The sequence below is a fragment of the Somniosus microcephalus genome, chromosome 6 (assembly GCF_052327205.1).
Source record: "Somniosus microcephalus isolate GS21.2 chromosome 6, FLI_Smic_1.0, whole genome shotgun sequence".
NCBI lineage: Eukaryota > Metazoa > Chordata > Chondrichthyes > Squaliformes > Somniosidae > Somniosus > Somniosus microcephalus.
The window spans coordinates 78,714,043-78,729,608 of NC_140992.1; the positions used below are offsets into that span (position 1 = coordinate 78,714,043).

Below are 15,566 nucleotides of genomic sequence, written 5' to 3' on the forward strand. Positions count from 1 at the left end.
TATGTTCTTATCTGTTCCTGGAGTTCCAGCACCGCTGATCTTATGGATGGACCCAGAGGCAGAGGGTCGACATGCAGCTGAGCCGAGCTGGCAGAGTCCTGCGCCCTCCGACTAGGACTCTCCACTGCTTTCCCTGTCTCCACAATCTGCTGCTGCTCACTTGCAAGCTGTGATACGCCAGGTGACAACACTACTCTATGTGCCGAAGGTCCCACTGAGGTGTGAGTGCGCTGGTGCTGGGTGCACTGAATTCTGCTGATGCTGCGCCCTCAGAGGTTGCAGCTTCCTCTGAGGAGTCTTGAGACTCATGCTATTCCTCCTGGCTAGTGGGGATGGGTGCTTGCGATGGTCCTGTGGGGGAGTAAAGGAAAGAGTCAGAAATGTGATGCCAAGGTTACATGCACATTGCATATTGCAGATGATCATTAGTCCATCTGTTAGAGCTTCAGAATCATTATCAGCGACTCATGCAATGTCAATGAGAGAGATGGAAAACTATTCTGTCACCAGCTTGCTGTGATGCACCTGTCTGTCCGTCCCCCACTTGCGCATCTTCCTCCACTCCTACGATCTCCAGGACCGCCTCCTCCCAGGGGATGAGGTGGGCTACTGAGGGTGGCCCTCCTCCTGTCCTCGCTCTTTCTCGCTTATTGTGAGCTCTCTTTGCCTGCAATGAGGGAGACAAGTGGAGGTTGAGTGAGAATGAAGGAGTGAGTGTAGAGATTCCATAGCATAGATGCTTAGAAGGAGGCAAAGATGGAGTGAGGTGGCAAGACCAAGGGCCCTCCCTGTGTGTTGTCAGTTGTTTTCATAGCATCACAATGATAGGGAGTGTGAGGGCTGCATAGTCGAATAGTTAGGTGAATGTGACCATAGAGAGAGAGGGAATAGGTAAGGGTGCATGGATGTCAGTGTCAAGTGGGACGTGGAGGAAGAGATTGCTAAAGCTGAGTGCTGGTGTGGAAAGGCAATGGGGATCAGATTGAGGGTGATGGGAAATTCATACTCACTTTTCCAGTGCGCAGAAGGTCATGAAATCTCTTCCTGCACTGAATCCAGGTTCTGCGGGTTACTGATAATGAGTTGACCTCTTCTGCCACCTGGATCCACTCAGCCTTGGTCTGCTGGGGAGGCTTCTTCCTCCCTGAAGAAGGGAAGAGCACCTCTTTATGAGCTCTTGCTCCCTCAACTAAAGCCTGCAAGGCAACGTCTTCAAACCTGGGAGCAGACCTAGGTCTCTCGCTGGTCATTCTGCCTCCAGGTCCCTGTAGCATGAAAGGCCAAAAGGTTAGCCGTCTGCAGAAGAAGCAAGGCTTGTTGCAGACCTTAAATGCAGCAGCAATGATGACGTCATCGGAGGCGACGGAAACCTGATCCCCTTTTCCCCCTCTGTTCCTGTAGGCTGCAGTCCAATCCCTTGTGGAGTTGAGTCATAAAAGTTGCATCAAATCAAAAAAGTGTGACCAGTGACCGACCTGAATTATAGTGCAGGGAACACAAATAACTCTTGATGCAGCAGAGAGTGTTTTATCTGAAGCTCAATATTGCATTTGGAACAATAATGAGCAGAGATATCTCTGGGACTGCTGAAAATTTGTGCAGCACGACAGCATTTTATGCAAAGCTTCCTTGCAAATTCAACAACCTTGCTTTAGTGGTAATGACTTACTCTGCATTTCAATTTCTGTCTTTATAAGGGAAAACTGAAACACGAGAAAGAATTCCACTGGCAAGAGAAACCGTGTGTAAAGCTCCTCCACACATAGTGCATAGTATTGTGGGTAACTGGGGCTTGTACTGAACCAAAAGAGATTAAGCATTACCTCCAGCTTCAAGCACTGTCAGCTACTGCCTTCCGTGCCAAATGAAATTCCCAAAATGAAAATGATAAATGCGGGTAACTGTCAAGTGACTGTACGTAACATCGAAGGAAGTGTAAAGGTTAAACAGCATCATCACATGTTAGCAGGTTATTTGCAGACTTGTTAATGGTTGAAAATTGTTATTATGTCACAGTGTTCCTTGGGACTTTATGGTTTGTCAGGAAAATAGGAATTGTTAGATCCGTGATTCTGAGAGTATGATGTTTTTCAATAACCACACGGATGCTGTAACTTAACAATCAACAGGTATTTACTGGAGGAGGGTAGTCTCAAGACTGGAGGTACAGAGGCATGCACAAGGCTTATATACAGGTGTGGTCACTGCTGGTACTACAGTATACAGGAGCTGTAAAAGTAGTTCTGTCTTAAAGGTACATACACTACAATTCCTCCCCTTTTAGATTAGTAGTACCCCTAATATTCAAATAACAATTAACACTTTAACATGTACATTAAACAACAATAGTCCATTTATAGATTCAGTCTTTGGGGCGGCTTCCTGATCCTTTCGGGATAGCGCCTTTCCTGAGGTTCTTGTTCTTGGTGCGGAGGCGATTCTAGCCCCTTTTCATCGGGTAGTTCATCGGTTTCCACTGCTACTGGTTCTGAGGTAGATGCTACCGGTATGTCGGGTTCATCCCCAGGTACTCGAGACATGGGGTTGACTCGTTCCTGTGACGCTAAGATCTGATCGACGTGGCGTCTCACAATGTTCTCCCCGACATCTACTGTGTACATTAATGGCCCCTGCCTTGTGCATATCGTTCCGGGTTGCCATTTCTCTGTTCGGTAGTCACGGGCCAAGACTGGTTGTCCTACATTGAAGCTCCTTGTCGGCTTCTCATTGATGTGCTGGAATTGTTTATCCTCAACATTTCTTCGCACATTTGGTCTGAGCAAGTCCAGACGAGATCTCAACCTTCGGTTAAAGAACATCATAGCCGGGGTCTGGTTGGTAACTGCATGTGTCGCGTTTCGGTAGGCTAATAAGAAATTGTCCACCTTATGCTGTAATGGAATTTCAACGTCGCACATGGCCTTTATCGCCTTCTTAAAGGTTTGTACGAACCTCTCAGCCAATCCATTTGTGGCTGGATGATACGGGGCGGATGTGTAATGCCTTACCCCATTCCTTCTCATAAATTTTCGAAACTCTTCGGACACAAACTGTGGTCCATTATCAGAGCAAATCTGCTCTGGCAAGCCGTTTCTGGCAAATATGGTCCGTAGGACTGCAATCGTTTTTTCTGTAGTGGTTGAGGACATTTTTATCACCTCAGGCCACTTCGAATGAGCATCCACTGCTATTAAGAACATTGAGTCCATGAATGGACCAGCGAAATCAATATGCACCCGTTGCCATGGAGAGGAGGGCCACTCCCATGGGTGTAGAGGGGCATGTGGTGGTGCATTTTGGACCTTCTGGCATCCTGAGCAGCTCTTGGTTAGGTCTTCGATTTGTTGATCGATTCCCGGCCACCACACATAAGCCCTAGCAAGGCTTTTCATTTTCACTCCCCCCAGATGACCTTCATGTAGCTCATTTAGCACTCTCTCCCTTAACTTGGGTGGAATCACCACTCTGGATCCACACATCACTGTCCCCTGGCATACTGACAGCTGTTCTCTTCTGGATGAGAATGCTGGCAACAGTGAGTCGCCATGTGTTGGCCATCCCCTCACCGTCAAATCATATACCCGAGACAGCGTCGGATCATTGCGGGTCTCCTTCTCTATATCCGCGTTCGTTACTGGCAATCGTTCAATTATTGACGAATAAAATATCTCGATAGGGTCCACTGCTGGTGCTTCCTCCACAGTAGGCAGTGGCAGGCGCGATAGCCCATCAGCGTTTCCATGCTGTTTCATGCCTTTATATTCTATTTCATATTGATTTGCCCCTAGAAACAGGGACCATCTTTGTAACCGTTGTGCAGTCATCACTGGAACGCCCTTCTTAGGATTAAAGATGGAGACAAGTGGTTGGTGGTCAGTCAGCAAGGTGAACTTCTGCCCATGCAGATAGTGGTTGAATTTTTTTACTCCCCATACTAGGCTGAGGGCCTCCCTGTCAATCTGGGCATAGTTGCGCTCGGCTGAGGTTAGTGACCGAGACGCAAAAGCTACTGGCCTCTCCAACTCGTCTGGGAATTTGTGTGACAGCACCGCTCCAATACCATAGGGTGATGCATCACATGCCAAACGAATTGGTAGTGCTGGGTTGAAATGGGCCAACACCTCTTTTGATGTGATCAATTCTTTACACTTCAGGAAAGCTCGTCTACGTTCGTCATTCCACTTCCATGGTACCCCTGTTTGCAGTAGGGTGTTCAGTGGGTGTAATACCGTCGACAAATTTGGTAAGGACTTGTGGTAGCAGTTTACCAGCCCGAGGAACGACCTCAGTTGTGACACATTTTCTGGTGCTGGAGCCTTGACTACTGCCTCAATCTTTTCAGGGGACTTATGTAACCCCTCTTCATCGATGACGTGGCCACAATGCGAGATCTGTTTCTGGAAAAACTCGCACTTGTGGCGATTAGCTCGTAGCCCATACTCCTTTAATCTGGTGAGCACCTTCTCCAAGTTGGCGAGGTGATCACTGTCATTTTCGCCCGTGACCAGGCTGTCGTCCAAATAACACTGGGTCCCTGGAATCCCTTGCAGGACTTGATCCATTGCCCTTTGCCAAATAGCCGGAGCCGATGCTACCCCGAACACCAACCGGTTGTATTGATAGAGACCTTTATGAGTGTTAATCGTAAGGTATTGTTTCGAAGCTTCTTCTACCTCCATTTGCAAGTACGCCTGGGCTAGATCAATTTTGGTGAAGCGTTTACCTCCAGATAACGAGGCGAAAATATCCTCAATTCGTGGAAGCGGATATTGTACCGTGTGAAGGACTGGGTTCACTGTCACCTTAAAATCCCCACAGATGCGGACCTTCTTTGGTTCCCCAAGCGTATTACTCAACGACCTCTTCATTACAGGAACGATGGGTGTAGCCCACTCGCTCCAGTCTACTTTGGACAGTACTCCTGAACGTTCCAACCCTTCCAGCTCTGCTTTGACAGCTGGTCTGATTGCATAAGGCACTGGTCTGGCCTTAAGAAACTTTGGGCTTGCATTTTCCTCTATTTTAATCGTTGCTGTTATGCCTTTTAGTGTTCCGAGTCCCTCCTGGAACACTTCTTTTGCGTCAGTTAGCATTTTTGACAGTCGTCCAGGTGTGACATTGTCATCCTTTTTGGCCTCAACCTTCAGTGCCTGTGTGGAATGCAAATCTAATTGTATCTTCCAGATCCATTCACGTCCTTGCAGTGGTGGTCCTCCATCTGGCAATACATATATATCCATTTTAGGTATTTCCTGGCCTTTATATATCACTTTCACCCTTATTTTTCCCTTGGGGTAGACTTTTTGCCCTGTGTACGTCTTCAAGACAATCTCTGTAGCTTTCAAGGGTATATGTGAAAATAGCCGCTTATAGTCCCTTTGGTTTATGACTGTTAGGGCTGGTCCTGTGTCCAATTCCATTTTCACTTGGACTCCGTCTATCTTGAGTGTAACCCAGATAGTCTGGTGATCCTCCATTTTGGTTACCTTATGTAGTTTCAGACAACCCAGCTCCTTGCTTCCGGAGTCTGTGTCACTTTTCTGTTTGTCTGAACTACTGTCCATCACCTGGTGTACCTTTTTGTACTTCTCCTGTGGAGATTTCTTACTGTTGGTTTTCTTCCCAGACCTGCAGACTCTTGCTATGTGTCCTGCTTTTCCACACTGTCTGCACACTTGGTCCTTGAACCAACAATCCTTCTGGTCATGTGTTGTTCTGCCGCAGCGATAGTACTTCCCTGTTCCATAGGACATTTCATTGGTGCCATATTCTTGCGGTCTCCGTTGTATCTCTGCAGCGCCCCTTGCGGCTGCTTCGTGTGCTACTGCCATACTGAAAGCCTTGTCCAACGTAAGATCCTTTTCTGATAGAACCCGTTTCTGGGTTCCTTCACTTTGCAGCCCACACACAAACTTGTCCCTTAACGTATCTGCTAGTCCCGCTCCAAACTGGCAGTGTTTCGATAGCTTGCGCAGTTCCGTTAGGTACTCAGCATTGCTTTCGTCTTTGTGTTGGTTCCTTTTATGGAACTTAAATCGTTCTGCTATCAGCAGTGGTGTGGGGTTTAAGTGGTCCTGTAGGATTTCTACTATGCTTTCGAAATTCTTGTTCACCGGCTTCTCTGGGGTTATTAGGTTTTGCAGTAACCCAGAAGTTTTTGCACCCATGGAATTTAACAAAACCAGTGCTTTCCTAGCATCTGGCACTTCATTCGCCCTGCAGTACACCTCAAGACGTTCCACATATGTCGCCCAATCTTCGACTTCATTGTCGAACGTAGAGATCATGCCACTCTTCGGCATCCCTGGGTGTGATTTAACTGTCAAAAATGGCGTCCCCCGCGCTTCCCCTTCTTCTCCGCTGGCACAAAATGGCGTCTCCCACGCTTTCCTTCCTTCCCACGCTCGCCCTTCTTCTCCGCTGCGGCTTCTAAAAATGGCATCTCCCGCGCTCTTCCTTCTTCTCCGCGGCTCAATGGCGTCTCCCGTGCTCTCCCTTCTTCTCCCCACGGACACTGTTCAGCCCTTGAGCCCTGGCCGTGCTCTGCACGTTTTTTTTTTTTCCGTTTTTTTTTCGTTTCCGCCGCTCAGTCCTGAACCCGACTGTTGCTTTACCCTCTCTCTCTCCGTTTTGTTTTTTTTGTTTGTTTTTTTCTCGACGCCGCTCGGTTTTCAACCCCCGGCTGCGCCGTGTGCGCTTCACCCTCTGTCTTACCCCGTCGACGCTGCTCGGCTTTGTCTCCGCCGTCGGTCAGCTCCAGCCGCCGCTGTCCGGGAAGGGTCTGCGCTGTACCTGTCGTCAGTCTCTTGCTGATTGTCGTGGCTGGGGAACCAAGCCCGGCTCTCCACAGCCTCCCCTGCGATGTTCACTCTCTGCCGGACGACTGGGCGGTTGCTCGTGGTCGACGCCCGTGTTTCTGGCCTCAACTTTCTTCCACCGCTCTCCCGGAGCGAATCCTCGAAGGGAAATGCAGAGTTGCAGGTAGATTCGAATCGACACTCGTCGCCACTGTTAGATCTGTGATTCTGAGAGTATGATGTTTTTCAATAACCACACGGATGCTGTAACTTAACAATCAACAGGTATTTACTGGAGGAGGGTAGTCTCAAGACTGGGGGTACAGAGGCATGCGCAAGGCTTATATACAGGTGTGGTCACTGCCGGTACTACAGTATACAGGAGCTGTAAACGTAGTTCTGTCTTAAAGGTACATACACTACAGGAATAAAGGCACTCTTTAGAACTTGTTCATATTTAAGGTATCTCTGGGTCTTACAGACTGAACAAATTAAATAATAAGGGCTAGATTTTCAGTTGCTTGTGCCAGCAGTTAGCGCCTTAAGAGAAGTGATTTTCGGGCGCTATGCGTGTAGCGCCCGGGCGCAGCGCAGTTTGCGCCCCGCCCCAAATGAAGTTGCCCATTAGCGCCGGCGCAAAGTTTAGCGGCCGCCCGGATGCGCGCGCAGAAAATGACGTCACATCCTCGTGCAACGCCCTTTGGCCGCCCCGACTCCAAACTTCAGTCGGACCGCCCCATTGTGCGGCTGGCGTCCAGAGCGTTTGTAAAATGGAACGCAACACACCCTGGGGGAAGGATCCAGTGTGCTGTTGTGTATTCTCCTCCTCCTCCTCCTCCTCCTCCTCCTCCTCCTCCTCCTCCTCCCATCATCGTTCCCCCCCCCCCCCCAGACTCCTGCCTTTGACAAAAACTCATGCACCCTTCCCCTTTAAGAGATCACTGGCACCAGAGTGTCTGCCGTGCGCTGCGCCCGAGCTCGGGTGTTGTGCTCTGCACCGCCGGCTTAGCGCCTAAAGATAGTAGCGGAACGCCTCTTTTAGCGCTCCACCAACCTCTTCGGGCGAAGCCACCGAATTTCCGGCAACGGGGCGCTACTTTGGGGCGGCCGCTAAGGTTAGCGCCCCAAAACTGTCTATACTGAAAATCTAGCCCTAAGACTCTATAAAGCAAATATGATTTAATAAAATAAGGACAAGAGTACATTACCTAAAATTCCTTAGTGATGTTCCTTTTATCTCATGCTTAGAATATTTTTATAACTTTATTATGAAGAATAATGAAAGCCTTTTTTTAACAGAACCATTCTGTGTACAACTAAAGGTCATAAAGGGACAGTTCATCTTTCAGTGTTCAATTCCTTAACAATAATATAGTTTTATCACAACGTTTAGGTCAACATATTAAAAAAAAAAATTAATCAATTTTCTAACTTATGTAAGTAATAAAACAAATTTGTTTGAAGTTTGCTTTGGGCTGTAACCCAGAGCAGAGACTTTCCATTGCTAGTAACAACTGCACAAGATCACCACTGCACCAGTGAAATCTGCCAAGCAGACATTGAACTATATATATTAGAAACAGCAGAAGTGGAAAATAACAAAAGTGGACACAGACCGGTTTAATGACCACTACCCACGAATATTTGGTTGGTAGTTTCTACAGGCACAAAATGTTGTAGTTGTCACTGGGGCCACTGGCTTTAGTGCCTAATAAGTCAAATGTGATCTCAGGATTTTTACTAATGATTTAGGGATCACATTCCACAACTGTGTCCATTATTAATTAGAACCACTAATTTATGATGACTGGTTAAATTAAACTCTCTTTTTATTAAATGGGATTATATGGTTTTTACCAGAGTTGGGGATCGCACTGAGTGATTCCACCCAGTTGCCCATGAAAACTGTAAACTAGTGTTCTTGATTATAGCCCTGAAGGCTCCTTAAAGACACTTCTGGCCATAATTATTTACATGGTATTCATGCACATGATTAAACACTGTTAAGTCTTCGAACAAACAATATACATCCCAGTGTAGTCAGCCTTGAGGTTGACAAGGTTTTGGCAGAATGTTGGAGGCCTGCAGTACAGCCCAACAAAAGTCTCCAGCATTATTGTAGCTTGCAGCTACATCACAATAAAGAAAGGCTTGCTACTTCTGGAAGCTAAAGGGGATGATGAAGTTGATGAAGGTGGGTGTGGGGTGAGAGAGAACACCACCATCCCCAGAGCATGACAAGGGTTCACAGAAAGGGGAGTACATGGAACAAAACTACCAGCAGCTAGAAAAAGAAAGGCAAACTGCTTCAGTGAATAAGAAAGAAATTAAGAACTTGCATTTATGTACTGTCTTTCACATCCTCAGGACATCAAAAAGCGCTTCATATTATATGAAGTATTTTGACATGTAATCACTGTTGTAATATAGAGAAACATGACAGCCAAGTTGCACAGAGCACAGTCTCACAAACAGCAATGAGATAAATGACAAGATAATTTGCTTTTAGTGGTGCTGATTGGGTATAAATGATGACCAGGACACCAGGAGAACTCCCCTGCAGTTGTTTAAATAGTATCATGGGATTTTAAGAAATATAGGCCTAGTCTACTCAATCTCTCCTCATAGAGCAATCCCCTCATCCCAGGAACCAGTCTAGTGAACCTTCGCTGCACTCCCTCTAAGGCAAGTATGTCTTTCCTCAGGTAAGCAGACCAGAACTGTACATAGTACTCCAGGTGTGGCCTCACCAATGCCCTGTATAATTGTAGTAAGACTTCTTTACTCTTATACTCTAATCCCTTTGTAACAAAAGCGAACATACCATTTGCTTTCCCAATTGCTTGCTGTACCTGCATGTTAACTTTCTGTTATTCATGTACAAGGACAGCCAGGTCCCTCTGAGTGCAAACATTTCCCAGTCTCTCACCATTCAAAAAATATTCTGCTTTTTTGTTTTTCCTACCAAAGTGGATAACTTCACACTTCCCCACATTGTAATCCATTTGCCATGTTCTTGCCCACTCAGTCAACCTGTCTATATCTCTCTGCAGCCTTGTTGCATCCTCCTCACAGCTTACTTTCCCACCTAACTATGTATCATCAGCAAACTTGGATACATTACATTCAGTCCCTTCATCTAAGTCATTAATATAGGTTATAAATAGCTGAGGCCCAAGCACTGATCCTTGCGGTATCCTCCTAGTTACAACCTGCCAACCTGAAAAAGTTCCATTTATTCCTACTCTATTTTCTGTCCATTAACCAATCCTCAATCCATGCTAATATATTACCCCCAATACCTAGTTGGTTCCTCAACATACTGAGCTAGAAAACTATCTTGTTAACATTCCATGAATTCATCCTCCACACTATTACTCCAAATTTGGTTTGCCCAGTCTATGTATAGATTAAAGACCCCCATAATTACTGTATTACCCTTGTTACATGCGCCTCTAATTTCCTGATTTATACTCTGCCCTACATTACAACTACTGATTGGGGGCCTTTAAACAACTCCCACCAATGTTTTCTGCCCCTTGCTGTTTCTTAGCTCACCCAAACTAATTCTACTTCTTGATTTTCGGAGCTAAGATCCTTTCTCTCTACAGTCTTTAACCCATCCTTTATTATCAGGGCTAACCCTCCTCCTTTTCTATTTTGCCTATCTCTTCTAAAAGTTAAGTATCCTGGAATATTTAGTTCCCAACCTTGGTCACTTTGCAACCATGTCTCCGTAATGGCTATTAGATCAAACCTATTAATTTCTATCTGCGCTATTAATTCATCTACTTTGTTGGGAATGCTTCACGCATTCAGATATAGTGCCTTTAGCTTTGACTTATTTCTATTTTCCCCTGATGTCACCTTAGTCACTGATGCCCTATTACCTTTGTTAATCTCTCTGTCCCTTCCTGACCCACTCTACTTATTTTTACCCAGAATTCTGCTCTGCTCTAGAGCCTTGACATTTCTCTTGCTGCTTTTAAATTTACTCTTTCTTGAATCCTCCCCCGCCCTCCCACCCTTCATCATTAGTTTAAAGCACTGTCTACTGCCCTAGTTATTCGATTCGCCAGGACACTGGTCCCCGCCCATCCCAACGGAACAGCTCCCTCTTTTGCCAGTGCCCCATAAAACTGAAACCCCTGCCTCCCACACCACTCTCTGACCCATGCATTTAAACCTCGAATCTGTTTTTCCTATGCCAATTTGTGCATGGCTCAGGTAACAATCCAGAGATTATTACCTTTGAGGTTCTGCTTTTTAATTTGAATCCTAGCTCCTCAAACTCCCTCATTAGAACCTCATTCCAAGTTCTACCTATGTCGTTGGTTCCTATGTGGACCACAACAACTGGATCCTCCCCCTCCCACTCCAAGTTCTTCTCCAGCTGATGGCTAGATATAATCATGTGGCACCAAAAGGAGAAAAGTAACTATTAGAGTAAGGGGGAATAAATGTTTACAAACAGGATTGTAATAATTAGAATTTAGTCTTTAAAAGATTTAGGGGGAAAAATTCGGTAGCTTAGCACCTCCCATTACCGCCGGCAGATGGCACTAACAGGGCGCTAGAGCATTATCGCTGGGGCAAGGCAAATCCAACACCGCAGGTCAAATACCGTCCCCCCGTCCCCCTGCAGCACCGCCATTAACAATTATCGTGGGAGCCTCAACACCAGGGGGATCGTGATGTCAGTGAGTGTGCAGCGCTCACTGACTGCCCGATTTAAAAAATTGTTTGTCACCACCTGCCTTAGCACCTGGAGGAAACAGGAACAGCTGTGATGAAGCAACAGGAAGCTGCCTCTAGGAATGTTATTTAAAGGTATCGTCAGTAATGAATCGCAGCTGTAGGTTAGTGGAGTTTCGGTGCTTTCTTGTCAGTTTCACACAGGGCAACAGTCTCATTCCATAATTTCAACATTATTTAGTATCAGGAGTGTTGTGGCAACTAAAAAGTAGCTGCATTTATTCTTTAAAAAATCAAACTGCAACACTTTAACTAGATTGGCAGGGGAATGGGCACCAGCATTTCGGAGTAGAAAAGAGGAATAAGGTGCATAAAAGAGTGTGTGTGTTGGATAGTACTAGAGAAGATAGTAATGGAGGTGGTAGTTGTACCATATTAAATAGGAGCAGACTAAGAAAAACTACGAAAAATTCAAAAATGGGTTTAGAATGCATGTATGTAAACGTAAAGTTAAGTAGTGAAGTGTATGTTAGTATAAATGAGATTTAAGACTTCACGGGTATTGTATCTTGTATATTTTTATACTACGTTACAATGCACACAAATCAGTTCTGTAAGTAAAGATTACATCTATTCCTTCCAATAATTATAGCATAGCCTGAAGTATTGAGTGGGTACTGGGCTTTGAAATCTTAGAAACAGCTCCTCATAATAATAGTACTACTGAGTATTTGGTGCACAATGTTTCCTGACTCAGTTGGATGACAGACACCAAGCACTGTCCAGCAGCAGCAGATAGTAAAGGCCACATCAACATTGGAAAGTCTATTGAAATTGTTTCCATTCCTCACTGGTCAAAAAAATAATGAAATTGGCTAATGTTGGAGCTATCATAAGTCCTGACAGTAGTAGACCCTGGTGCAGAAAACTATTACATTACAACTGCCAAGTTTGCTTCATTTCTTTCTTCCTGATACTAACATCCTCATTGTATTTACAGGCACAACATGTCTGGTTGCACTGCTGTCAGACAAAGAGCTAACTGTTGCAAATGTTGGAGATTCTCGTGGTGTACTGTGCGACAAAGACGGAAATGCAGTTCCCCTTTCACATGACCACAAACCTTATCAGTTGAAGGAAAGAAAGAGGATAAAACGAGCAGGTAATGGGAAAAAGAAAAAAAAAAATATTTATATGAATATCGTGTTTTTGAAAGGTAAAATCAGTACAAAATATCATAGGATGCATTCTCATCATCATCCTTGATGCTGTTGAGCTGGGAGGACAAGCCCTTGGGTATCAGTACTGTTGGCAGTGTGATGGTGCCACAGGTCGATCCCTGCACCTGAATGGTAAGGCCGAGAAGCACCCGATATTGGGCCTCAGGCCTCATTACCATCGGGCCGGCAAGCTGTAGACAGTAACTGGCAGCTCGCTGGCGAAGCACAATTGAAGATCGGGCCGCTGTGATGTCAGCAATGGGCCTCAGGTAAGTGATAAAGGGGGGAGACCAGAAAGGGGAATAATCAGGTTGTGAAGGAAGTAGTGACTGTGGGAGTGGGGGGAGGTAGCAGTGGCAATCGAGGGGGCAGGTAGTGGCAACGCTGGGGGTGGGGGGCGTGCAATGGCTGAGAGTGGTGCGCATTCAGGTAAGTATATTATCAAACCTTACCTTTGTTGTACATACACAAATCTTTGATCATGGCACAACAGGTTGAGAAGGCTGTTAAAAAAAACATACGGGATCCTTCGCTTTATAAACAGAGGCATAAGAGTACAAAAGCAAGGACGCTAAGCTAATCCTTTATAAATCATTGGTTAGGCCCCAGCTGGAACATTGTGTCCAATTCTGGGCACCACACTTTAGGAAGGATGTCAAAGCCTTAGAGGGTGAAGAGCAATGTTCCCTCTGCGCAGCCCGGGACCAACTTTTCCAATGTTAAATTTTGCACATGCGCAATACTGTGAATGGGCCACGCAGCGCCTTAAAGGGGCCACACACCCCAAAAATAATTAGGGGGAACATTGGTGAAGAGGACATTTACTAGACTGGTACCAGGGATGTGGGACTTCAGTTATGTGGAGAGACTAGAGGAGCTGGGGTTGTTCTCCTTAGAGCAGAGATTTAATAGAGGTGTTCAAAACCATGAAGGGTTTTCATAGAGTAAATAAGGAGAAACTGTTTCCAGTGGCAGAAGGGTCGGTAGCCAGAAGACACAAATTTAAGGTAATTGGCAAAAGAACCAGAGGCGAGATGAGGAGAAATTATTTTACGCGGCGAGTTGTTATGATCTGGAATGCACTACCCGAAAGGGTGGTGGAACAAGATTCAATTATAACTTTCAAAAGGGAATTGGATAAATACTTGAAGGGAAAAATTTGCAAAGTTGTGAGGAAAGGGCAGGGGAGTGGGACTAATTGGATAGCTCTTTCAAAGAGCTGACACATGCACCTAACAGGTGGTCCCTTTAAGGTAGCCCTGGACAAACTATTCTTTCAGTGGGGGCCATAAACAAGTATTAGGCCCATTATTTGCATGTGCAAAGGGCCTTGTAACATTTGCATATTGAATTATCATTGACCCGCAGGCATCTGTAAGGAATACCTATTATATTCACATGTGATCACATGCTGAGTTGTCATTGGCCTGCAGGCATCTGTAAGGACTGCTATTGTTTAGAAGACCCAGGCTAGGGTCGGAACTCCATCTTGTCCCCACTGTGCTGTATGATTGAGATCACAGACCTAATGCTTCATAAAAGAATTTAAACTGTAATACTCCGTTGTCCTGCAAGTTATTATTTTTGTACAAAGTGTGCAAAACAAGACATGGTGTCAGAACAGGGATTGAAAATGGACATCATTGGAGCTCCCTTACCTCGAATGAATTGGGAATCTTTGAACTTACAGAGAGAATGGAGCAAGTTCAAGCAACACGTAGAGTTAATGTTCTCAGGTCCATTGAAAAGCAAAGGGGAGGAAGAAAGATGCAGCTACCTACTCCTGTGGATCGGAGAAAAAGGGAGAGACATTTTTAACACATGGTCTCTCACCGCGGATGAAGCAAAGGTACTGAAAAATTGTTTTGACCGTTTTGAAGTATATGTGATGCCCAAGACAAATATGATATTCGCTAGGTACAAGTTTCAGGAGAAAGTACAAGGAGCTAGTGAGTCGTTTGAACAGTTCGTGACTGAGTTAAAACTGCTGGTAAATGACTGTGAATATGCAGATAAAGACAAGACGGTCAGAGACCGCATCGTGTTTGGAATACATTCAGCTAAAGTAAGAGAGAAACTTTTGAATGTTGGGTCCGGGCTAATGCTGGACAAAGCTATGGACATAGCTAGATCGCACGAGATAGCCCAAGCACAGTTGAAAACCATAACTGGCGCCACGAGCAGCTCGAGTGAACAGACAGTGCACGCAGTTAATAGACACACACCAAAGAACACCGCCCAGAGAGCGTGTTTCAGAACAGAAAGAGTTCTAAAAATGGGCGACACAGACATAAAATGCTTCAAAAACTGTGGATATTGTGGAAACAAGATGCACAGGGAAAAGGTGCAATGCCCTGCCAAAGGAAGGCAATGTGCTAACTGTGGTAAACGGAACCATTTTGCTAAAGTTTGCAGGACTGTTTTTGGAAAAACAGTACACACAGTGAGTGACAGCCAAATGCCAGATAGAGAGCCAAATGCAGAGGAACTGTTTATTGATTCTGTGTCACAGAAAAAACAGATTTCAGAGACTGAGCAAGCCTTTGCCGATATTGAGATAGGAAAAAAGGGCACAGAGCTTAAGTTTAAACTAGACACTGGAGCTCAGGTTAATGTAATTCCTCTGAGTGAGTATCACAGCTTGAAGGATGAATGTGAGCTACAGCCCACCTCATGCAGACTGACCAGCTATGGGGGTGAGCAGCTCATTGTAAAAGGCACATGCGTGATGAAATGCAAGTACAAAGAAAACGACATGATGTTGGACTTTTACATTGTTGACACTCAAGCACCTCCAGTGCTAGGTCTAAAGGTATGTTTAGACATGGACCTCATCAAGCTAGTGCTATCATTG

At 45.4% G+C, this 15,566-nt stretch overlaps 2 protein-coding genes across 2 annotated transcripts in view; both read left to right on the forward strand.

Annotated features, from left to right (window-relative positions):
• Positions 1-15,566, forward strand: part of LOC147115816 (UDP-GalNAc:beta-1,3-N-acetylgalactosaminyltransferase 1-like) — a 485,760-nt gene that overhangs the window by 374,130 nt on the left and 96,064 nt on the right. The window lies entirely within an intron of this gene.
• The window catches only part of LOC147115817 (protein phosphatase 1L), a 311,711-nt gene that overhangs the window by 282,563 nt on the left and 13,582 nt on the right, over positions 1-15,566 (forward strand). Inside the window, exon 3 of the mRNA XM_085990400.1 lies at positions 12,493-12,654. Coding sequence (XP_085846526.1) covers positions 12,493-12,654 — 162 coding nt within the window. The remainder of the gene's footprint in view (positions 1-12,492; positions 12,655-15,566) is intronic.